This window comes from Balaenoptera ricei, chromosome X (assembly GCF_028023285.1).
Source record: "Balaenoptera ricei isolate mBalRic1 chromosome X, mBalRic1.hap2, whole genome shotgun sequence".
In the NCBI taxonomy this organism is placed as follows: Eukaryota; Metazoa; Chordata; class Mammalia; order Artiodactyla; family Balaenopteridae; genus Balaenoptera; species Balaenoptera ricei.
Genome location: NC_082660.1, coordinates 13907128 through 13932843, shown reverse-complemented (window position 1 = coordinate 13932843; position 25716 = coordinate 13907128). Strand labels below are relative to the sequence as shown.

The following is a 25716-nucleotide window of genomic DNA, read 5'->3' as shown; positions in this document are numbered from 1 at the left end:
CGCCACGGCCACGGCCGCTGCAAGCAGCCACGCCCCGCGGCCTCAGGGCTCGCCGCCCCGGGGCTCGCAGCCCCCACGCAGCTTGCAAGCCGCGCCTCCTTTCGCCCCACCCCCGCGCGCCCCCATCCGCCCCCGCGGCCGGCCCTGGGAGCGCCGGGCGAGTCCTCGCGCCTGCGCCTCGCCAACTTCCTGCCGCGGAACGCCCCGCCCACCTTCAGAAGCCCGCCTCCGAACGCCGCGTGAAACCTGCGTGCCGCACGTCATTGGTCGAGGCGACGAAGCCGTCGGCTCCCAGGCCCGCCTCGCCACCGCCTCTCACTTTTCCCAGGGCGGATGCGCCTGCGCTCAGCTGCCTGGGCGGGCTGGGAGGCGCGGGTTGAAAAGTCTCGTTCCAAGTTTGGAGAGAGAGAGAAGAGCGCCTCAGACCTCGGTATCCGTAAGCGGGGAGGAGGCAAGAGAGAAGGACGCAGCGTCTGGGGAGCACCCAGGTTGTAAGACGGAGCTCAGGCTTCGAGAGCTAGAAGTGTGTGACGTGCCTGGGAAAGGCAGGAGCGCCTGCGGTTGGGCTGCTCTTGGCTAGCAAGGGGAGTCCGAGGAGGCGGCGAGGGGCGAACAGCCGACGCAAGATGGCGAGTAAAGAGAGTAAGAGGCCCTGCGGGGCGGCGCGCGCCGGGCGGCGGGGGGCGGCGGGCGTGCGAGGCCGCGGCACGCGCCGGCGAAAGGCGCGAATTGGCGTGAGGAGCAGGGGGCGGGGCCGGGCGCGAGGCTCAGCGCGCGCCTCGAGGGGCCTACGCGGGACAGGGCTGCGGCGCGGAGGGCTCCGAGCACTTCCGGAGCCGGGCGTGGGGCCGCGGGTTGGGCCCCCTTCCCGCCACCCTCCCCTCCCGCCACCCCCCTCCGGCGGCGGCGCTCCCTAGGCCCCCGGGCGGAGGCGGCCTCTGCCGCCGGAAAGCGGGCACGGCGCCTCCTAACACGCGCGCGCGTCGATCGCCTCGGGGTCGCGGCCCTTGTCCGGGGGATTCTGGAATCCGCTGGCTTATGGCTGCCGACGCGGGTTTCGTGGGATCAGAGGCCTCTCCTGGTGGGGGATGGAGGGAGCGGACTGATGGGTTTCTGCTACACGTGGATTCGTCTCGCCGGGTGGGTCGGGGAGGTCCTCTACATACGGGTCGTCATCTTGGAACAGGTGCGAACAGCTGTAACCTGCAAAACAATTGCGATGTCTGTGTAATTACCCAATTTTGTATACGCAGGCGGTATTGATCTTAACGTGCAAAAAATAAGCTTCCTGGTGTTAATATTCTCTCCACGTTCTGGAAGAGCAGTTGGTTGTTCGTGTCCAAATTAGAGGTAAAGAGAAAGAGGAGATTAGGTGTGGCCGTCTCGAGGTGACCTCCAGTGGAGATTCTGACTCCGATCCCTCTCAGCCACTTAATCGTGTGGGCTTTCTCCAAATTTCAGTGTTTGAAGATACTGTGGAGGAGCGTGTCATCAATGAAGAATATAAAATCTGGAAGAAGAATACACCGTTTCTATATGACCTGGTTATGACCCATGCTCTTCAGTGGCCGAGTCTTACCGTTCAGTGGCTTCCTGAAGTGACTAAGTAAGGGTTTCTGGCAACTTTTATTTCGCATAAATTTAACTATTGACTTGAATTTCCTAGTTTTTTTTTTTGGCGTTTTATACATAGAACATAAGCAGGTAATCAATTTAGACCTTGCGTGATGTGGCAGGTGATTGTTATTTTCAAGACTTAAGTGATTTATGGGGTGGTTTCTGACGTATAAATGTGGCGTTAAAAGGGGACAAAGAATTTGTTGTGAGATTAAGGATATATGTAGGATGCACTGGATATGTTTGACATTTCTTGGACTTAAATATAGATCAGCATTTGTTTGGGCCGCAGGCTAATGGATTTCTTTATAACTTTATGGGAAAATAGCATGTGTACAGAAAAGTGCACAGATCATAAGCGTGTGGCTTGATGAATTTTTACAGAGTGAATACACCCTTGTAACCAGCCCCCAAGATGAATACGTTTTAATTGGCAAAGGTGAAGAGAATTTAGCAGCAGTTCACCAATGAAAAGGTGGTGTTGTTGGCTTATAGTATGGGATACACTTTGAGGCTGCTGTTGGTCTTTATAAGAGTGTTCTTTGCACCTCTTTGTAAAATTTCTCTGGTAGTAATTGCTGACATTTATTGAGCACTTAGAATAGGGCCTGGCGCATCTGAAGAGCTTTATGTCCTATTATTTGGTTTAATACACAGTACAATAATTACTTTTTATCATTCTTTTTTTTAATCGTGTGGAAACTGGGGCTGAGATATGATGTAACATGCCCCAGATCACACAGCTGGTAAGTGGCGGAGCAGGCTTTCAAACCCAAACCAGGTGGCCCCAGAGTTGAGGCAACCTCTGCGCTAGGTTATCTTTCTCATACAGTTGCACTTTTCCTAGTAGGAACTTGGCCTTGTACTTTATTTTTTTTAATATAAATTTATTTATTTATTTATTTTTGGCTGCGTTGGGTCTTCGTTGCTGTGCGCGGGCTTTTCTCTAGTTGTGGCAAGTGGGGGCTACTCTTCGTTGCGGTGCGCGTGGCCTTGTACTTTAAAAGTGTATTAAATTTTGAGTATTGTGAGCATATAACTTAATGAGGATTAATCAAACTCTAATCTAGAGAGGGGATTTTTCAACAGCTTTTAAAAATGAGAGTAAATTACCTTCATATAAAACTCTTCATATGGCCAGATTATCCATATGTGAACATTGACTTCCATACAGTTAGGGACTTCCACTGGGCCTCCCAAAAATCTCAATGTAAATATGCAGATGTGGGAAGAAGAGCCAAGAACTAAATAGTGGAGATTTCTAATCCTTGACATTTATAACTTTGACCGTCAAATGCTTAAGGGTATTGAGGTTCTGGTTTAGAGCATCATGTGCATTTGACTCTTTGTGTCTTCCTGTTAAGCAAATGATTTACATTCGCTTGGATCTTTTTGACCTACTCTAACCGTAGAAAAGAGCCGAGGCTTTAAGGTTAGAGACATGAGTTTGAATTCTGCCCCTTGCTTCTTAGCTTTGTGAATTAGGGCAGGTTGGTCAGTCTCTATCCTGGAGTAGTCTGGTCCCTAAATGGAGGTGCCGATGGTTCTGACAGCCTACACTTAAGGAAGTAAATAAGATCATGCATGTTGAAGTGCTGGCGCAGAGTGAGTACACAGTAAATGGTGACTGATGGTAATTCTCCCACCCTTTCCTATTCAGAAATCATTTGTTAGGGTGGAATATCTCTCTTTTTCCATTTGTATTTCAATGAATGCTGTTTACTGAAGTCTTTTTATTTTTATTTATTTATTTATTTATTTATTTTAACATCTTTATTGGAGTGTAATTGCTTTACAATGGTGTGTTAGTTTCTGCTGTATAACAAAGTGAATCAGCTGTACCTATACATATATCCCCATGTCTCCTCCCTGTTGCGTCTCCTTCCTCCCACCCTCCCTATCCCACCCCTCTAGGTGGTCACAAAGCACCAAGCTGATCTCCCTGTGCTATGCGGCTGCTTCCCACTAGCTATCTATTTTACATTTGGTAGTGTATATATGTCCATGCCACTCTCTCACTTTGTCCCAGCTTACCCTTCCCCCTCCCCATGTCCCTAAGTCCATTCTCTAGTAGGTCTGCGTCTTTATTCCCGTCCTGCCCCTAGGTTCTTCATGACTTTTTTTTTTTTTTAGATTCCATATATATGTGTTAGCATACGGTATTTGTTTTTCTCTTTCTGACTTACTTCACTCTGTATGACAGACTCTAGGTCCATCTACCTCACTACAGATAATTCAATTTCATTTCTTTTTATGGCTGAGTAATATACTGACGTCTTTTTAAAATGTTACCTATAACATGTTTTGCGTAAAGATTTTAAGATTATAGATCTGTGTGTTCTCAGCCCAGGTATTACTTTTTATTTATTTATTTATTTTTTATTTTTATTTTTGGCTGCTTTGGGTCTTTGTTGCTGTGCGCGGGCTTTGTCTAGTTGCGGCGAGCAGGGGCTACTCTTCTTTGCAGTGTGCGGGCTTCTCATTGCGGTGGCTTCTCTTGTTGCGGAGCACGGGCTCTAGGCACGTGGGCTTCAGTAGTTGTGGCTCACAGGCTCTAGAGCGCAGGCTCAGTACTTGTGGTGCACGGGCTTAGTTGCTCCACGGCATGTGGGATCTTCCCAGACCAGGGCTCGAACCCATGTCCCCTGTATTGGCAGGCGGATTCTTAACCACTGTGCCACCAGGGAAGCCCCCCAGATATTACTTTTACATTAACACTGAGGAACTTAACAGAAAATACTTCAACTAAATTATGTATTCCATGGTGTTCTTTGCGTGCAAAGAAGTGGGATCTGGTTGTGGGACGTGTAGTGGCTCTGGGAATGCAAGAAAATGCCAGCCAGCCTGCATTCTTGGGTGTTGAGGATGGCTGTCTGGTGCTTTGCAGGGTTCTGTTTGGGGTATGAAGGGACTGTGATTCTGTTTCGTCACTACGTAGGGTCACTATGTAGGACAGTAAAAATGTTGGCTACTCTTATAGCCTGGCTCTTTGAGAGCTAGGCTCTACTCAGCCTCATCAGGCTGGCCTTCTGCCTACATACAACATGCTTCCGAATGATTACTTGCACTTTCTAAGCTGTTGTCCTTAAATTCACTTAGGTGATCATCCATATAATTGATTTAGCTCTTTAAATTTTTTATTTAGGTATCTCTAAGAAATTATTTTTCAAAACTGGTAGATCATTATTTTGTATCTCTTAATTGGATAATTTCTTAAACATGTTAAGACTTACTCTCTACCTAAAAACCTGTGTATACATTCAAACTCAGATGATACAAAACTGCATAAGTCCCCCTTCCACATCCTCTATTCTCCTAGTTCCCTTACCCAGAGCGGAGGCAGTCCTTGTTTGCGATTTCTTATCCATCCTGCCGGCATGAAGAAGTACATGCTATGTCCCTCCATCTTTTTTTCCGGTAGGAAGTTGTTGACTTGACTTTGCATCTTAGTTCCCTGACCGTGCCCCCTGCAGTGGAAGCATGGAGTCCTAACCACTGGACGACCAGGGAATTCCCAATTCACTTGACTTTTTAATTAGAAGTTTATATTGGAGACTCTTTTCTATCAGCATACTTAGATATATGTTCTTTTGTTTTAAGGGCTCCATAAAATTCCATTTATGGATATACTATAATTTATGTCACCAGTTCCTTATTGATGGATATTTGTTTTCAGTCTTTCACTGCTTCAGGCAATGCTACTGAGAATAACCTTGTGATCTGTGATTGTTGGGTGAATGTCTTAGCAGTAGAGTTAAAGTGGTCAAAGGATTCTGGCACTGAAAATGCACAAGGTCTTTTATAATGAGTGCTTCTGCAGCCTTAGGTGCATCCAGTATTGGAGGAAAATAGATATTGATTGGCTCAGGAAAATAAGCTTGTATTTTAATGATGGAGATGAAAGAATTTGTAGTAAAAAGAAAAATCCTTATATGATGATCAGGTCAGGGGAAACCAGAATAATTGAATTTTAGAGTCAAAACGAGCTTTCCAGATCCTCTAGTCCATCTTGTGGTCCTGCTCCTTAGCAAGGTCGTATGATGAATTGACCTGTTTAACCTGTAACTTTACCTGTTGGTCTTACTTTTTTCTGCTTAATGCCATTAAAAAGAAGTCACTTTCTTCCTTTTATGTCAGTCCTAACATTGCTCTGTGCTGCCTCCTTTCTCTCAAGTATTCCTATTTCTTTTCAAACGGTTCTTGGGAGATACGTTTAGGTTCCCTTTCATTTTAAGCCACTATTCCTTGTAAAGGTTTCATTTTGTCTAAATCCTCCTAAAGTACATTGCTAGAGCCTAATTTTCTAAGTGTGGTTTTTCCAGTTAAAAATAAGTAAGTGAAAAAAAAAATAAGTGAATGCTCATGTGTTTTGCCTTCTTCCCTGTATAAGTTCATCTAAGATGAAATTAATTACCTTTTTTGATAGCCACATCGTATTCTTGGTCACTGAATGTACGTCGACTCAGACCCATGTCTTTTTTCAAATAAACTGCTGTTGCTTAGCCATGGCTGCCTTATTCTGTTCTTGGAGTTTTTGTGTATTTATTGCTGTTTTTTACCCTAAGCCAAATATTGGTAAAATTTCATCTTGTATTTTTTAGTTATTAATAGATTTTTTTAAAAATAAATTTATTCACTTTTGGCTGCGTTGGGTCTTCATTGCTGCACGTGGGCTTTCTCTAGTTGTGGTGAACGGGGGCTGCTCTTTGTTGCGGTGCGTGGGCTTCTCGTTGCGGTGGCTTCTCGTTGTGGAGCACAGGGTCTAGGCGCGCGGGCTTCAGTAGTTGTGGCACGTGGGCTCAGTAGTTGTGGCTTGCGTGCTCTAGAGCACAGGCTCAGTAGTTGTGGCGCCCGGGCTTAGTTGTTCCGCGGCATGTGGGATCTTCCCGGGCCAGGGCTCGAACCCATGTCCCCTGCATTGGCAGTCAGATTCTTAACCACTGCACTCCCAGGGAAGCCCAGTTATTAATAAATTACATGCCTAGAAGTAACCCACAAACCTTTTTTCTAAACCACTGAATCCTTTGTGCAACTGGAATTTAGAAGCAGATAAATAGTCTAGGCTGTCTGATGCTGGGGCCCAGAGCCTTACTTCTCAGCCTTCCTTACTGAGATGGGACCATGGAACACAGGTGAAAATTGCTCTTCTAGATAGTACAAATGGTAAAGCATTGTTAATAGATACAGATGCAGAGTCATTGCTTAAGCATTGTTAATAGATGGAGATGCAAAATCATTTCTTGGACCAGGGTGCCAAGAGGCATCAGTGATTTCTTCAGCCACAAAGTGAGTTTCCATAGAATGGGGTAACAAAGACCCACCTCCCCTCTCCCGTAAAAATGAGAATGCCTATTTTATAAACTTTAAGCACCATAAATATAAACAAGGGGTTTTCACATCGTGCCATTTTCACTCATAACCTGTTGTTTAGGTGAAGAAACTGAGGCCCACAGGTAAGTTGTGATTTAAGGAATTGCATATAACTAATTTTAGTTTGAGTCAGGATTTAAACCCAGTTTTTCTGACTCAGCACTTTATTTTTTCCATTCTACTTTGTTGCCTCTTACTCGGAAACCAGAAACAACTAGTGTATTAAAATTGAAGATTTTTTTAGGCAAGAAGTCATGATTTATGAACATGGGGATGGGTGATGGACTGGATTTGTTAGCAACTGATTTCTTAAAGGATTAGTATGACTTTCTTTCTTTCCTAAACAGACCAGAAGGAAAGGATTATGCCCTTCATTGGCTAGTGCTGGGGACTCACACATCTGATGAGCAGAATCATCTCGTGGTTGCTCGAGTCCATATTCCGAATGATGATGCACAGTTTGATGCTTCCCACTGTGACAGTGAGAAGGGTGGTAGGTATACCATATATTCCAGCATTGGTGTCTAAAGGAATAGGCCTTTAATTATATGTTATTAAAACGTTGTACTAATATCTTTTGGCCCAGCTGTTTAACTTCTAGGACTTTATCCTACAGAACTACTCACCCACATGTGCACAAGGATTTTACAGTAGCATTATTTGCAAGATTGAAAAATTAGGCTCAACCTAGCAACCCAGATGTTATTAGTTCATAGGAAATTGGTCAAACACATTATGGTATGTTTGAAATACTGTGCAGCAATTACTAAGAATGAGCTAACTTTGAATTTTACACACAGACAGGGAGATAAATCTATGCACTGGTATGGAAAGGTTTCCAAGATAAAGTGAGTAACTGGTATGTGTGATTATAGTAACTATTTTGGTAACAGTAAGAATATGTGTTGGTGTAGGCATAGAAAAAGTCAGGAGGCATTTACACCAAACGTTAATAGTGGGTTTTTTATGGAAGCTGTTGACTCCCATCCCCCAATCCAAACATACATTCCCCTGCTTTGGTATTCCTGCAACCACCCAAGTTTGGTGATTTTGCTAGGAGGACTCACAAGACTCAGCAGATTATGCTCATGGCTAAAGTTTGTTACAATGAAAAATACAGAACAAAAGCAGCAGGAAAAAGATATGCATCAGGGAATCTACAGAGGTCCAGCACAAGTCTCATCCAGGGCCACACAGGATGTGCTTTCCCTCTGGCAGCAAACGACAGGGACATGTGTGGACTATCTCTGCTCAGGGAAACCCATTCGAGGGTCAGGGTCTGTCTTTCATGGGGGTTGGTTTTGTAGGCCCATCATATTGGCAGCCAGCCATGACAGCTGAAACTCGGGACCCCTGTAATGAAATCAGGTGTGTATCATCAATCTTGATATTTGTGCAAAGCAACCCTGACAAACTGGTACAGCATGGTCCCTTGCTTCAGGTGTACACCACAAAATCAACCCATCAGTGACATCGAGAACATTCTGAGGTCCATGTTCCCAGGAGTTGGTCAAGGGTCAGTCATGGGCCCAGTGTCCGTCAGAGCTGTGAGGGCTAAGCAACCAGACCTGCTGGGTTAGTGCTTTCCCCACAGCCCCAAATGGTTGAATAGAGCTTTCTTATTGAAAATAAAATTCTACTTTTTAGCTAAGGTCCTGCCACCCCTACTCCATTCCTCCTTGCTTTCTTCTCCAGAGTTCATCACTGTCCTGAAATTAGTGTGCCATTTTCAACTATTTGTATTTTTATTATTCATACACTAGTAAACATACATAATGTTGTTTTGCAGTTTGCTTTTTTCATTCAGTTTTGTCTGTGTATACTATGTAAATGTCTAGGTCATTCTTTTAACAACTGTATAGTATTCCATTATGCTTAAACCTGAATTTATTCTTCTATCAAGGGGCAGTTGGGTTGTATCTATGTGGGTGTTTTGCTGTTACGAGCAATGCTTCAGTGAACATCCTTGTCCCATCTCCTCGTACACGTGGGAGAATTTATGTAGTGGAGTGGAATTGCTGAGTTGTGTGGTATATTCATTGTCAACCTAAAATAATATAAACCTTTTTCCAAAATGATTTACTCAGTTTACCACTTCCACAATTCATAGTCCATTACCCTACAACCTTATGTATTATTTCTGTAAATATTGTTGTAATCAGAAAAATTTTAATGGCTGTTAGTCCTAAACTATGTACTTAATTGGACTTTCAGCTTAAGAATTAGTCTTTGTGCATAATACATGGAGATATCATTATTAGTAACTTGTCCAGTAAATTACATTCTAACAAGTGACTAAATAATTCACAGTTAACACCTTTTTAAATTTTCAGTTATGGTATTTTTAATGGATACTATTGTCATTAAGATAGTGATTTTTCAAGCTTTTCTTTTTGAGTTTGAGAAAACAAAGCCCTGTGTACACAGTAAATCTTACCTGGAAGCCCAGTTTTTATTAAAGGAGAGCTGTTGAGTTTGTTTTCACTAAAGGAATTTGGAAACTTGAGTATCTTTGTAGCAGAAGGGTGAGAAAGAATCCTTGGGGTCCACGGTGGTGGGAGATTGAAAATATAAAAGCGGCAGCTTTGGAGCAGGGTCTCTGGAGGTGGCAGGTGATAGGATCAGGAGGGGTGCCTTAGAAAGGCTGAGGCATTTTCTTCCATTGCCACGATGGGAAGGGGAAGTGCTAAGAGGGAAATGGGTGATTGCGTATGGTTGTGTGAGAGGGGTTGTGTGAAATGGGATATGACTTTGAGCCTCAGAAATAGTAAGCAGTGTTTGCCATAGAGAAGAATGGCTAAATTCTTCCCCCTGTCCCCCCACCCTGGCCCCGTGGCTTGCGGGACCTTAGTTCCCCAACCAAGGATCAAACCCAGGCCCCGAAGAGAAACCACTGCGTCCTAACCACTGGACCGCCAGGGAATTCCCAAGAATGACTAAATTCTGATAGTAAGGCACAGGAGCTAGTGTTGCTTAAGCATTCCCACATAGCAAGACCTGGCTGAAACTGAGAAATGGCTTACTGCTTTCCGTGTGTTTTCGCCAGGCCCCAGCCAGTCTGTTTTCGTTGTTACCTGCGTTGTTTCATTAGGCATTTGAGTTAGTGTTACTTGACCTGAGACACAGGGTGAGCTAAAAAGGAACGTGCAAAGGAGAAGAGTCAGGAAGAAATAACAGTTACAATGTGAAGCCTCCGAATTTTTAAAAGTCAGCAACTAATTCAGGTTTTTATCTATGAGCACAAAAAAGAAAATGTTCTTGTTTGCTGTTATCTGCTTAGATGTTCTCTCCTTATATTCTTTCTGCTATCACCTTGCTGCTGCTCCGAAGTTATACTTTTTATGTGGCTTTCTCACTTTTCCAAGGCCTTTTTAATAACTATGTAACATTGTAGTCATATTCCTACCCCAGATAGAGAGGTTAGCCCACTCATTTTAGCTTTGGCACTCCACTAGCAGTTGAACCGACATGTTCAACTGGATTGAATATGTTCAAGGATTCTGATGGAACTGGCGTACGTGTGTGTGTGTGTGTGTGTGTGTGTGTGTCTGTCTGTCTGTCTTGGGATTGGGTGGGTGTTAGTTGGATTTCCGACATGAGGATGTTTTTGACTTCACACTCAAGGAGTGTTCATACTCCTGAGGGTGAACCTGCCTTAACGAAACCTAGAATACAGTTCTAATTTCAGCACTTCCAAATGAGTTGTATTTGAACTAAAAGGCTGAGGTGTGTTAATTGTGTGGTTATTTGAATTTTCGTGAATAATTACATCATCTTCACTACTGAAAGAAGCCGATTTTTAAATGTTTTAAGTCCAAGGTGGAACTGAACTGTATAAAATAGGTATCAATATTTTCCAATTTACATGGGCTTGGAGAATAAATTAATTCCAAGTGGCAAGCGAGCCTATATTTTTGTGTGCTCGCGCGCCCTCTCTCCCTCTCTGTTGTCAATTTGTGTTGTATTCTGTCAGATTAAAATCTCAGGTTGATTAAACTGAGTGACTTGTGAATTTTAATCGTAAGTGTATGTGTTTATTTCTTTCTTCTCACATTAGAATTTGGTGGCTTTGGTTCTGTAACAGGAAAAATTGAATGTGAAATTAAAATTAACCACGAAGGAGAAGTAAACCGTGCTCGTTACATGCCGCAGAATCCTCACATCATTGCTACAAAAACGCCGTCTTCTGACGTGCTGGTTTTTGACTATACAAAGCACCCTGCTAAACCAGGTATGTAGTAATAAAGTCAGACCATTGCTTGACCCTTCTTCTTGATTCAAAATGATAATTGCTTTGACGTCATTCAAACTAGGATACTCTAATTTTTAAAGGTTTAGAAATTGTTTCAGGGGTCCCAAAACCATGCTCAAGTTCAGTGATTTAACAGAAGGACCTCACAGCAGGTTATTATATTCCTGGCTAAAGTTTATTAGAGCAAAGGATATAGAGCAAAAAACGGGAATAAAAACTGGCTAAGGTTTATTATAGCAAAGGATACAGAGCAAAAACAGGAGGAGAAAGATACACATCAGGCAGAGTCCAGAGAGGTCAGGCATAGACTTGTGAATCCTTCTCCTCTGGGGCCACATACCACAGGGGCATAAATATCTCTGCCCAGGGAAGCCCATTTGAGTCTCAGTGTCTGGGGATTTTAAGGAGGTCTGGTCACACAGGTACGTTCTGCTCTGTGACCAGCCATGGTAAGGGAAACTCAGGACCCCAGCAGTGAAGCCAGATGCATCATGAATCTTGCTCAACAATCCTACAGGTCTCGACAAGCTGCCACAGCATGCCCCACTGCTCTGGGCGTACACAGCTTCATCAGACGGCGACATGAAGAATTTTGTGAGGGTCACATTCCCAGGGGCTGGCTAGGTCAGTCATGGTTGCAGGCTACCTTGGAGACATGCAAGGACTGAGCAGCCAGACCTGCTGTGTTAACTATTTCCTCACAAAAATGTTTTTAAAACTCGACTTGGAGCTGGGGTGGGTTGTCACCATGTAAATTTGTGGGCTGGTATAGTTTTCAGTATTTTGTGTTAGAGCTTAGTACTAGGTTTTGCAAAGGAACAAGTTATTTTATGGTCATGAGGCCTGGTTTGCATTGAGTATTTGAAATGAAGCACAGAGAACAGCTTTTCAGGGTGGTCGTGGGTGAAACCAAGTCCTTGTTTGTGTGTGGTGCTTTTCCAGGCATTATGATAAATGTTATGGCTCACTCAGGAGTGAGAATTTGCTCTTACCAGTTCTGATAAACAGATAATCACTTAGTAGTTAATGTATTTCTTTTTCTTTTTTTTTCTTTTCTTTTCTTTCTTTCTTCCTTTTTTTTTTGTTTTTTGTTTTTTTAGACCCAAGTGGAGAATGTAATCCTGATCTTAGGTTAAGAGGCCACCAAAAGGAAGGCTATGGTCTTTCTTGGAATTCTAATTTGAGTGGACATCTCTTAAGTGCATCTGACGACCATGTGAGAAACCTATTCTTCCTAATCTACTCATGCACTGAGAGTTAAAGACTGTGTCACGGACAGCTCTGCACTGAAGGAGACTAATAGATGAAAGGTTTTCTAAGATAATACTGATTGTTGTGATAACATTTCCACAGGATTTAGAGAAATGGTTATCACACTGCCGTTTTGGAGCCCTAGAATTCCACAAAGCTCTTTTGAAGCAGCCTTAGAGTGGAAGGAAAGTGGGCAAAAGGTGTCCCATTATTTAAAAGTGGACCTCTGTAATGGAGACTCTTTAAAGTGTTTGTGAGGCCTGATGAATATAAATTACATTTTAGTTTAGTTTTTTGTTTTTTGGTTTTTTTTATACTGTTTTTTAAGTGTACAATTCTGTGGGTTTTAGTATATTTACAAAGTTGTGAAACCATTACTACTATCTAATTCTAAAACATTTTCATCAAGTGTCACAAAAAGTAACTCCATACCCATTCAACAGTCGCTCCTCACTCCTTCCTTCCCCCAGCTCCTGGCAACCACTAGTTTACTTTCAATCTGTAGATTTGTCCTTTCTTGATATTTCATATAAGTGGAATCATATAGTATGCGGCTCTTTCTGTCTGGCTGCTTTTATTTAGCATTAATGTTTTCAAGGTTCATCCATGTGAAAGCAATGTCGGTACTTCATCCCTTTTTATGGCTGAACAATACTCCATTATATAGATATACCACAATTTATTCATTTATCAGTTGGTAGACATTTGGGTTGTTTCCCCTTGGGGCTACTTTGAGTATTGCTATTGTGAACATTTTTGTACAGGTTTTTGTGTAGATATGTTTTCATTTCTCTTGGGTAGTCACCTAGGAGTTGAATTACTGAGTCATGTGGTAACTTTATGTTTAGCTGTTTGAAGAACTGCCAAACTGTTTTCCAAAGCAGCTGCACCACTTCACATTCCTACCAACAATGCACGAGGGTTCCAGTTTCTCCATGTCCTCACCAACACTTGTTATGGTCTGTCTTTATTATAGCCATTCTAGTGGGTGTGAAGTGGTATTTCATTGTGGTTTTGACTTATATGTACTAATGATGTTGAGCATCTTTTCATGTGCTTACTGACCATTTCTGTACCATCTTTGGAAAAATTTGTATTGAAATCCTTTGTCCATTTTAATTTTGTTTTTCATTGTTGAGTTGTAAGAGTGCTTTATATATTCTAGATTCAAGTCCTTTATCAGATATATGATTTTTAAAAAATTTCTCCCATTCTTTGGGTTGTCTTTTCACTTTTTTGATGATTTCCTCTGAAGCCCAGAAGTTTTAAATTTTGAGTTCAGTTTATATATTTTATGTCACTTTTGCTTTTGATATCATATCTAAGAAACCATTACATAATCCAGCATCACAAAAATTTACACCTATGTTTTTTCTAAGAATTTTACAGTTTTAGCTCTTATATTTAGGTCTTTGATCCATTTTGATATGGTGTGAGGTGTAGGGGTCCAACTTCATTCTCTGCGTGTGGCTGTCTAGCTTTCCCAGCCAGTCTTTCCCTGTTGAGTTGCCTTGGCATCTTTTAATATAAAGTGTTTTAATTAACAATGAAGAGTACCACGCAAATGCAAAGTGATCTTGTTAATTTATTATAGATCAACGTTTGTAGCATTCTTGCCACTAACAGCCCCATATTTTCTTTCATGGTTCCCATGCTGTAAGCCTAAAGTGTCTGGTATGACTCCAAGTACAAGCCGAGAGTAGACTTCTGGAGCTTTTGAAAGCTCATGTAACTTGGCCACAGTTAGCGTTTTATGTCAGCTTTGTGAGAGAAGGTTCCTTGCCTTCTTCCTTAGTATATCCCCATACCTAGAACAGGGCCTGTCACATCGCAGACCTTCTTTATATGTCTGTCTGTTAATTGCAATTTCTGTTCAGCTTTTTGAAATATTGAAAGTAGGCAATTGGCCCAGTCAAGATTGTTTAGTTACAAGCAACCAAAACCAACTCTGGCTGATGGTTTTGTTTTGTTTTCTATAATTTTTCTCTACCTTTTTGTAAATTTAAATTTTTTACTATTTTTATTTTTTGTTTTTAAGGATATTCTTCAGGTGCATTTTCTGAGTGATATTTTAAAAAAATATCTCTTTTAATTTGTTTTTAAAAAATAAATGTATACCCCCTTCACCTATTTCTCCCACTCCACCCCTGGCAACCACCAATCTGTTCTTTGTGTCTATGAGCTTGTTTTTTGTTGTTGTTTTTAAGTTTCCATATATAAGAGAGATCATGTGGTATTTGCCTTTCTCTAACTTATTTCGCTTAGCATACTGCCCTCAAAGTTCATGTTGTCACAGATGACAAGGTTTCCTCTTTTTTATGGCTGAGTAGTATTCCATTGTGTATATATAGCACATCTTTATCCATTCATGCATTGATGGATACTTAGGTTGTTTCCTTGTCTTGGCTATTGTAAATAATGCCACAGTGAACATGGGGGTGCATATATCTTTTCGAGTTAGTGTTTTTGTTTTCTTTGCATAAATACCCAAGTGGGATTGCTGGATCATGTGGTAGTTCCATTTTTACTCTTTTGAGAACTTCCATAACTATTTTCCTTGGTGGCTGCAAAGATGGTGCTGGCTGATTTAAACAGAAAAGGAATTGATTGGAAGGGCATTGGGTAGGGTAGCTCACAGAAGTGCTGTGGCGGCTAGAAAATGGCCTGGAAAAGAGGAGAGGCCGGGTCGTTGACCCAAATTAGGCCAGTGAGGATGTCACTCTTGCCACCCTTGGAAAGTGGATGTAACCCCCCCACCCCCCAATCATCAGAACAGATTCTCCTTTGTTGCTGTTCACAATTCGAAGACCTGGTCAGATGATTGAGCCCATGTCATGTTCTTGCAACCATGCTCCAAGGGAGGCTGGGAAGCAAGGGTCTACCTCAGTTCTCTGGAAGGAAGCTTTCCTTTGTTTCCCTCAAAGTGAACATCCTCCCAACAGGGAGGATGGGTTATACTCAGGAACTTAACTGCTAGTACTTTTTGAAGACACCAGGCTGGGAGTTGCTAGTCATAATTAATAGCTGACGTTTCCCAAGGGCTCCACATATGCCAGGCATCTTGCTAATGTTCCCAGGATCCTTCTGAGGTGAGGATCAGGTGATGGCAAGAGTTCCACACGTTCCATCTCTTCCTTGCATGTAAATTGTGCATCCGAGTGTGTAAATATCAACAGAGACTAAGGGCCATGTGTATTATGTAACAGAAACCCTTTCAAGTAAAAAAAGTGATTTATAAAGAGATGAAGCTGATACTAGTGTCAGTGGAATTAGGTCGAATATAGCTTAATGGAATTACCTCTTGTTTTAAACCATTGAGATAAGAATCATTGCACTATAGCTTGCAGTATTTTTTCATAGAAACTTAAGACTTTTCTCAACTATTTTTATGATGAGATGTTAAGAAGAGACTCAACTCCCAGAGCCTGCTGATCTGTGATCTTTGAGGTCTGGGCAGGCCCTGTGGCGTCTTCCAGTAGCCTCGTAGGGGTTCCTAGGTCATTCACCTTTTGCACTTCCTGATGTGTGTAGTGGTTTCTGCCATGAAGTGAGACTTGTCCAAAGGCTTTTGCTTTTTAAGAGGCATATTTTAGTTTTAATTCCCAGTCTCCCAACCCAGCGTTAAGTTTTAAGATGTGCATTTCTGTTCAGTAGATACCGAACACCAGGCTCTCAGTGTTGTGTTGTGTAATCTGGGTGTATTTTAGATACTTGACTGAATGTATGTAGGTGGAAACTCTAACTTGAATTTCTTGCCTGCCACCATGCTGTCTTCCTGTCCCCATTACACTGTACCTTCCTTGCCCTCTGCATCTCAGATTATGGAAGCTGTACCAATACACTCTTCTGTTTATGAAGCTTCACTTTTGTTTATATTTCCTCCTCGTGTTTATTTGTAACTTTTATATAGTTAAGTAGTTTTGTTTTTAATAAAGGTGTTTTAAATAAGGTGTTAGCATTTAAATTCAGTATCTTATAACTTGTTTTGTTCCTTCTTCAGACTGTCTGTCTGTGGGATATTAATGCAGGACCAAAGGAAGGCAAAATTGTGGATGCTAAAGCGATTTTTACTGGCCACTCGGCTGTTGTAGAGGATGTGGCCTGGCACCTGCTGCATGAGTCATTGTTTGGATCTGTTGCTGATGATCAGAAACTTATGATGTAAGGTGGAAAATTCTGTGGGGTCTCATTATATGGGTGTCCTGAATGACCATCAGTGATTGTGGTGGCCTGTGGTTTGATTTCTTTTTTTTTTTTTAATTACGTCTTGGCCTTCAAAAAAAAAAAAATAGCTTTAGTGAGGTATAATTGACATAATAAACTGCAAGTAGGTATGGCCTTTTTACATAAAAGTTACTGTGCTGTATGATTGAACACAACTTTTTATTTAGAAAAAGAAAGGAAAACAGGTATGTACACACAAAGAAACATGCTTAGGGCAGTGGTATGTATCAAAATTGGGATCAGGGTGGTTTGCATTGAAGTTGAGGGAGACAGTGATTGTGTCAAGGCATGGCCACGGGGCTGCATTCAACTGCCTGGAATGCTTTTTATCTCATAAACTAATATCTGAGGCAAACAAAGCAAAACATGGAAATTTGACAAGGCTAGGTTGTAGGTATCAAATTGTTACATTTTTCTTTATGTAGTATTTTGTGTATGCTTGAAATAGCTGGTAATCCAGACAGGAACCTAAGGAACAAGAAAGCAGAAATAGCCCTAGTTTGTTTTGCGCAGGTTTAGCACATATCACTTAGTGGTTGGAAGTCCAGCTCTGCGTGGTTGGTGCCCCTGAAGGGGCACGTTAGCGAGAGAACAGTGGCGTGGAGGGGTGCTGGCGCGGGCGCCGACCGTTGGGGAGAGAGGCTGGGTCGGGTTGAGCGGCCTGCTCGTGTGCTGTGTGCCTCGTACCTTTGTGTTTTAGATGGGACACCAGGTCCAACACCACCTCCAAGCCGAGCCACCTGGTTGATGCGCACACCGCCGAGGTCAATTGCCTGTCGTTCAATCCCTACAGCGAGTTCATTCTCGCAACTGGCTCTGCGGATAAGGTTTTTAAGTTTTTGCATACTTGGTGTTAACAAACCCAGTGGTCTTGTTACTGCAATATTTTAAAATTCTTATGTAAAGTGCAGAAATGAATTCCTTTTCATTTATTTTTCTTCAGACTGTAGCTTTATGGGATCTGCGTAATTTAAAATTGAAACTCCATACCTTTGAATCTCATAAAGATGAAATTTTCCAGGTATGTGACAGTTTTCTGATGTCTCTGTCAGATTTTAGTAACGTTTCGGTAGAGGGAAATCAAAAAATTTTTTTTCTTTTATATCATGGGCAGTGGGCATTGTTTTTTGTTGTTGTTTTGTTTTTTTTTTTGTCCACACGTCGTGACTTGCAGGATCTTAGTTCCCTGACCAGGGATTGAACCCACGCCCTCGGCAGTGAAATTGCAGAGTCCTAACCACTGGACTGCCAGGGGAGTCCCTGTTTTTTATTTTTGAAAGCTCCTCTTCTCCTGTGTAAGTTAACTAGTGAGAAATAACTTGGAGCTTTTTAGAAACTATTAGTTCAGAAGTAGAAGGAAAAAACCTTGCAAAATAGGATCAGTTTAAAAAGTGAAGGGAGTTCCCTGGTGGTCTAGTGGTTAGGATTCGGCACTGTCACTACTATGGCCTGGGTTCAGTCCCTGGTCGGGGAACTGAGATCACGCAAGCCGTGTGGCACGGCAATCAATCAATAAAATAAGTAAATAAAATTTTAAAAAGTGAAATCCAAGGATTCTTCCCTTAAGGTATATCAGCATGGTGGGTCCTCTAGTGAAAAATACCTTGTATGTGGTTTAAAGTAGAGATTTGCATAGGCTAAAATACACTTCATTGAAAATGTTAAAAGCTTCTGGGACGGTTTTGGGGCTGAATAAGTTTATTTGGACCCCTAGCTGAGTTCCCCTGTGTTGGGGAGTATGACCTTCCTGGGGGCAAGCTGAGGAGATGGTCCATTTAAGAGAACTTGAAGGGACAGGACAAAGAGGGTGAGGGCTTGTAGGCCAAGGAGAGGGTATAGAACACGAAATGGCAAAATGTCAAGGATTAGAACAATATCCACAAACCTAGGAACGGATGATTCTTTACATTTTCAAAAATGTATTGCTAGGTCCACTGGTCTCCACATAACGAAACTATTCTGGCTTCAAGTGGTACTGATCGCCGCCTGAACGTGTGGGATTTAAGGTAACTTGGTATCTGGTGACAAGAAATTGCATAAATATGCTAATCTGGCAGATTATGTAGTAATTCATAAACTAGAAGAGCAGTTTGCTAACCCCAGTTTAATAAGTCTAATATTAATTTTAAGTACCTTCCTGAAGAGTCTTTGTTCCCTAAAATAGAAGTGAATCAGCAAATGCACTGTAAAGTAAATTTATGCAAATGTGGGTTTTGTTTTTCTATTGATAATTAGGACTGAAGTCAGGGGGCGGGGGTGCATGTGTGTTTGAACGTCTAAATGATGGCATTGAAAACACTTCTGCTGTAGAAGGGGGTAAAGACATTAGTTGTTCATGTCTCCTTGGGTCGCACATACACCTGCAGGACTAGTCTTTCTCAGTTTTTTTTACCATTTGCTCTTCTGTGCTTTCATTGGTTCTTTTCGCAGGTATGAGCTCCCGCTGTGGGTTGTGTAACTGCTGGGGTAGACTTGGGAACAGGATAAGCACAGCCCGTGCTGTCAGAGATCTTAAGTTCTTCTGGGCGCTCATTGTGTAAAGAGTTGCTCCCAATTCTTAAAGTTCCTTGACTGCAGAGTTGCTATTGCAAGAATTTCAGACTCCTTTGCTTTTTTTGAGCCTTTAGAGCCATTAATAATGTTCCGTTACATACATCTCTGTAAGATGTCCTTATCTCAAATTTAAATCATTAAATTCCTGAAAATAACTTCTTTCCTACCTGTATTGCTTTGAAGTGGCCTAAGTTTTTAGTCAAGGCTGCCTTACTTACAGAGACAGTAGACCCAGTTTTCAGTGTATGGAATAGAGACACTGCAGAATAAAATGCTTGTGTTGTAAGACTGCTAAACATCTAATGTTCTGTGTTCTTATGGAACCAACTCTGGCTGTGATAGATGCTTGAAAATGTAGAGAATCTTGAAAACAGACATTTGAGTGATTTTTTTTTTTACTTGAAAACAATTTTAGTAGTAAAATTAGAAACCTTAAACAAAAACTATAGTGTTGTATGAATTGGTGCAGCAAGGTTTGAAAGTCTGATGTCCTGGGAACTGGATTGTCCTTAGGGGTGCTGTAAATAAATTTGCAGGCATTGTATAATTTCTTCTTAAAGTTAATTCGTGTCTTGCTTGCTATTAAAAGAATACATTAGATAAAATTATGGATTAAAATGGTCGATGTTAGCGATTGTACTCCTGACAGTGGGAGGAGAAACATAATTGTCTAGCAGTCCCATGTGTTTGGTTTGTTTGATTAGCTTTATTGGAAAGAAAAAGTCTAGCACATAGAAAGTTGTGTATTTTGGCTGTATATATATATATTTTTTTAGCAGCTATTACTAGCAAAGTCCCCCTGTGTACCTAGGTATCAGGGCTGATGATTGGTGTGTAACGAGTGATTTCACTGTTGGAACTGCTGGCAGCAAATTCTACAAATTGAAGTTTTTAAGATAAGAAAAAATTAAAACTTAACCTTTCCTTGGCTTATACATTCCATAGTTAAAGTTGTTTTGTTGTCATATCTTTAGACACATCTGCAGTACTGATGTGTAATTGTATTTCACTCCTGGGATGAAAAAGGCTTTAAGAGTGAAGTGTAGGGACTGGGCATCAGTTCTTCTGTAGATATTTTATATTCTTTTCACCTTTTAATCCTAATGCAGGAAACACCTCAGTTAAAATATTGAATCAATTTTAAGTTAATATTTATTAACAATAATTTCTATTCTTCAGCTTCAGCTATGAACGGCTCTTATTACCATTTCCAGAAAGTAAACACCCCACCATCCCACCAAATAATTAATACAAAAACTCTAACTGATAACACTAGAGAAATAAGTTGCTTTTAGAGTGTGTGTTTTAGGATGGGATTTCTGGGCTGATGCTGGCTTTGCAAACATTGATGCTAGAAGAATTTCAGTAATGAAGGCATTATGTTCTTTCTCAATAGCAAAATTGGAGAAGAACAATCAGCAGAAGATGCAGAAGATGGGCCTCCAGAGCTCCTGGTATATATTGGCTTTTCTTAATGCAAGATGAAATGTCATATGCAGATTGGACTGTTTGTCATTGTTTCATGTATCTGGAAAATGAGTCAAGAACTTCAAATTCTAGCTCTTGAAGATGATTTCAAATTGGAGGCTTTGGAGGTTATTGTGATAGAGTTTTGACATTTATTGAAAATAGTAAATAGAGCCCAGCAGGTTTTACCAGTGTTTCACTAAGAATAATTTAGGCTCCTGGAAAATAGTGTATAATAATTTCTCACTGATTCTCTCAATTATGATGTTTCTGAGGGTTTAGGGGTGAGGGGCATTGATATTCAGTTAGCAATACTTAACACTTTTTAACAGTATGGAAAAACTTAATGACCTGATGAAGTTCCCTGCCCAGAAAAATGAATGCTTCCTCGATCTTGTTGATGCCAACAGTGCCCACCATCTTCCTTCCATTCCTAATTAAATTATCTTGGCATCTCCTTGGCCCTTTGAAGGTTTGCATGGTGGTATCTGTCCTCATCCTTCCTGACTCTGAGTCCTTCATTGTACACTTCAGGTCACTTTTCTATGAATCATTGCCAGACTTGGTAATGGTTCTTTGTCCTCACTCTGAATTCAACATTTGTCTCCACCAGTCACTTGGCAGATAATCACTCGTTCCTCTGTAACGTATATTTAGCTCTTAGGCCAGTACTAATTTTTGGAATGCTTGGGCTTTGCCCACCGCTTTTAAAAGGTAAAGAAGGCCACTGAGGATGAGCCCTGCACACAGATGTTCACTAGATCCCACATAGTATGGACATCCGAGACCCCCTTACTCCTTGTCCTGTGTGTTACCATGTCTGACAGTGCTGGCCTGTGGCAAAGATACACTAGCATGTTCAGTGTTAATACTGCTGCTGCTTATAGTATTTCTCAGTGAAGTGCTACCATAGACACATGACAGCATCTAAATGCTGTATTCTGTATTGCGTGTCTTCATCCGAGAAGTCTGTTTTGTGATGCAGGGCCTCGTAAATTTTTTAAGTCTTTTTTAAGCTAAGGTGTTGCTACCAACCATTTTTATTTTTTTCTTTTTTTTACGTTGTTAACACTTACTGAGATATTTTACAGATCATACAGTTCACTGAAGTATACACTTCAGTGATTTTTAGTATGTTCATAGAGTTGCACAACCATCACCACAAGTCAATTTCAGAATATTTTTGTCACCTCAAAAAGAAATTGTACCCTTTAACCATCACTTCCCAGTCTTCTTTTGTGAGCCCCTGGCTACCACTAATCTACTTTCTGTCTCTCTAGATTTGCCTGTTCTAGACGTTTCATATGAGAGGAATCATACAGTATGTGGTCTTTTGTGACTGATTCTTGCACTTAGTGTATAATGTTTTCAAGGTTTCCTGCTATTTTTTGATATTGCAGGGAGAGGACAGTGTATTTGTATATAATGTCTCTGTGACAGTTTCATGGGCCTTGACAAAATCCACTAGTATTTTGCTTCTTTTTTCATGAGAGTCTGAAATCAAGGGACATTTAAGTGTAGTAAACTGGATACTAACAAGAATTTAAATATAACAATGTCTTGATTTAATGACTCCTGTATATATTCCAAGCCTGTGGTCTGAAAGTATTTTCACTTATGTCCCCTTTACGACTATTTTTAAAAGCTGTTTATCCCATCTTAATTTTTAAACTAAATTACTAGGTAAAATAGTTAACACTGCATATAACCTAATTGGTGGAGGTAGACCTCATTGTCAAACTAGAGTCAAATCTGACTTTGTCAGGAAGGGTGACTTACCAGTTCATAACGAAGTATTCATATTGTCCATGTGAAAATTGTTTCTTCTTTTTTTTGATTTTTAATTTTTTTAGCTACACTGGGTCTTGGTTGCTGTGCGCAGGCTTTTTCTCTAGTTGCAGTGAGCAGGGGCTACTCTTTGTTACGATGTGCGGGCTTCTCTTGTTGCAGAGCATGGGCTCTAGAGCACAGGCTCAGTAGTTGTGGCGCACGGGTTTAGTTGCTCCGCGGCATGTGGGATCTTCCCAGGCCAGGGCTCGAACCTGTGTCCCCTGCATTGGCAGGCGGATTCGTAACCACTGTGCCACCAGGGAAGTCCTTTTTTTTTTTTTTTTTTGGCCGCGCTGCGTGGCATGTGGGATCTTAGTTCCCTGACCAGGGATCGAACCTGCACCCCCTACAGTGGAAGCACGGAGTCTTAACCACTGGACTGCCAAGGAAGTCCCAAGAATTGTTTCTTCCGAATCTTAATTCTAAGATAAATAAGGCCCAGTGCAGGAAGTAAGACTGCCCGCTTCAGCATTTCTTAGCAAACACCTCGGTTTAGCCCTTATGGGGGACTTTCTGGAGTCCCGAGAATTCTTTTTTTCCCCCAGCCTTGGGGCAGTGTGCCTTGGAGAGATTGAAGGATGGCTGAGAAATATGCCTTTCCATTAGTAAGGGGGAGAAGGAGGGATCCTTCAGGGGGCCACAGAAGAACCAGGAGACTCCAGGCGGGCCAGTTTTAGGAAAGAGTATGTAACATAAGACATCCTGGAAATGTATTACCTTGAATATTTGTATCTAACTATATATTTGCTAATGAGGCAGAATTTTAGTGTTAATTATATTAGCTATGGAAACGGCACTGTGGTCATGAAGGAAAATGTCCTTTGTTTTCGGTGATGCAGGCTGAAGTATTTAGGGGTTAGGTGTGCTGTCTGCAACTTTGTGGTGGCTCAGCAGGTGGTGTGTTAACAAAATAGTATTTGGGGAACCTAGGTGAAGGTTATCCAGGCGTTCGTTGTACTATCCTATCACCTTTTTGGAGGGTTTGGAAGTTGGCAGAATCAAGAGTGGTGGAGGGCTGGCTTACTAAGCCTGTACCACCCTCCCTCCAAACTGCAGTTCAGTGACCCGTTACAAGACTGATGCTCTAAAAACTTCTAACATGAGATATGAAACCAAGGCTTTTTTTCTTCTTATTAACAGTTTATTCATGGAGGACACACTGCCAAGATATCAGATTTTAGTTGGAACCCCAATGAGCCTTGGGTCATTTGCTCGGTGTCTGAGGATAACATCATGCAGATATGGCAAATGGTGAGCTAAAGTATTTATTTTTCCTCAGTGACTATCTTGGAGAGATTTTACTAATGATATAATGTAATAGACATATATCAAACATTTAGGTACACATTATATCAAATATTTATAGAAAGTCTTAAGAGACCTTTTTCCATTTTAACAGCAGTCTTTAGTTCAATATGCACCTGTTGGGTTGGGAGAAATCTGTGCACATGTTGACGTAGACATAGCAACCTGCTCCGATTTTCATGATCGTTACGCCCTTTCTCAGCTGGGCTCTTGGCATCACTGCTCCATGTCGAGTGTCTGATGTGTCGTAGGCATGAAGGATACGGGAGGAAACGTCAGTGCGTTCACACTGAGATACTGAGTTCTGTGGTGATGCGCACTAAGCACTTCAGGGCTATCGCTCCGTCGAAGTGTCTGAAATGCTTTCGGAAAACACCTTTTATGGATAACTGAAATCAGGAGTGGCGCACGGGCAGCTAGGTGTATGTGTGGAGTTACGTGCTGGCAAATAATTTTTGAGAACACTGGCCTGCCTTTTCCTCATGAAATTTATTAGTCTTTGAGGGTAAAACAAAAAGGAAACTAAGTTTACTCTAAAATGTGTCCACATTTAATTTCCAGCACTAAATCACGCTGACCAGTGACAGCTAAAATCTGGATAGAACTAGTGAATGCTGTTTTTAGATAGTCCTGTAAAATCTGTGGGGAGTTTTACCTCTGATTTTATTTGGTTGTTATCTCCAGGCTGAAAATATTTACAATGATGAAGAGTCAGATGTCACAACATCGGAACTGGAGGGGCAAGGATCTTAAACCCAAAGTACAAGAAACATTTCTATTGAATGTAATGCTACACAAATGCTTGATTTATCAAGCGCCCAAATGGCATTGTATAGTAGGAAGTCTAAGTGGGGTGGCATATGGCGTTCTTTACCTTCTGATCCTAGCACTTTCAGGTGAGCTATTGCGTACTGTATCATATTGTAGCTTTTAGGGAAGAAAGGAATGTTGCTTAAGAAAGATCATCAGCCATTGTTTTAAAATACAGTAGCAGGGTACTTACTGCCTTTGATTCAACTATTTTAAGTCCTTGTTTTCTCAAACTAAGTGCTTGCTGTTCCTAAATATGCAAGAATAACTTTTACACTTTTTCCCTCCAACACTTCTTGATTGGCTTTGCAGAAATAAAGTTTTAAAATAAACTTTGTTTTATTCTTTTAGAACCTGGGTTAGCGGGGGTGTGTGTGTGTACGGATGTATCTATGTATGTCCCTTTTTTATGAGGAGGCTGTCAGGGTATACATGCTGAGAACTTCCTGAATTTCTTTCCAAGGTACGTGATGGTATCCTATGCAGACGTGGGGAGAAGTTAGTTAGGTGTCTGTATTTTGTGCTTGATTGGTGAATCTAGAACTACCTAACTTACATGTCATTTGACCCATATGCTATTTCTGCCTTAACTTGGGCGGCTTTAAACAAACACGAGATTTCTCCCCAAGAAAGAACAGAAGCTTGTGTGGCAGGTGAGCAAAGGGGACAAACTGGCCTGCAGCTTGGCCCTCGACCTCTCCTGTGAGGCCTGCCAGCTAGGGATGGTTTTCGCATTGATTTTTTTAAATAAATTTTTTTAAGAATTTTATTGAGTCAGTCAGTCAGTTGCACTGCACATTCCCTGACCAGGCAGTGAAAGCGTAGAGTCCTAACCACTGGCCAGCCAGGGAATTCTCTACATTGATTTTTTAAAGGTTGTTTGACAACCACACTAATCCTAAAATACTTATTCTACCTGACTGACTGACTTACAGGAAAAGTTTGGCAACTCCTTCTTATATTTGACTATACGTGCTTAAATACTTTTTGCTCACCATCAAATAAGGTTTTTCCTATGTGCCCCTGTGTACATACCT

At 41.5% G+C, this 25716-nt stretch overlaps 1 protein-coding gene across 2 annotated transcripts; it reads left to right on the top strand.

The window, feature by feature from the left end:
- The first annotated feature begins 314 nt into the window (after nucleotides 1-314).
- Nucleotides 315-25011, top strand: RBBP7 (RB binding protein 7, chromatin remodeling factor). Of its 2 annotated transcripts, none has more exons than XM_059910957.1 (12): nucleotides 315-642; nucleotides 1462-1606; nucleotides 7335-7480; nucleotides 11072-11218; nucleotides 12340-12455; nucleotides 16491-16651; nucleotides 17415-17541; nucleotides 17658-17735; nucleotides 18644-18720; nucleotides 20664-20721; nucleotides 23705-23815; nucleotides 24554-25011. In XM_059910957.1, the coding sequence occupies exons 1-12, from the start codon at nucleotides 627-629 to the stop codon at nucleotides 24620-24622; spliced, it is 1251 nt and encodes a 416-aa protein (XP_059766940.1). In that variant the 5' UTR covers nucleotides 315-626; the 3' UTR covers nucleotides 24623-25011. The 2 variants fall into 2 exon arrangements, with proteins under 2 accessions (XP_059766940.1, XP_059766939.1); XM_059910956.1 differs by having other exon boundaries at nucleotides 316-642; nucleotides 11045-11218.
- The last annotated feature ends 705 nt before the right edge of the window (nucleotides 25012-25716 follow it).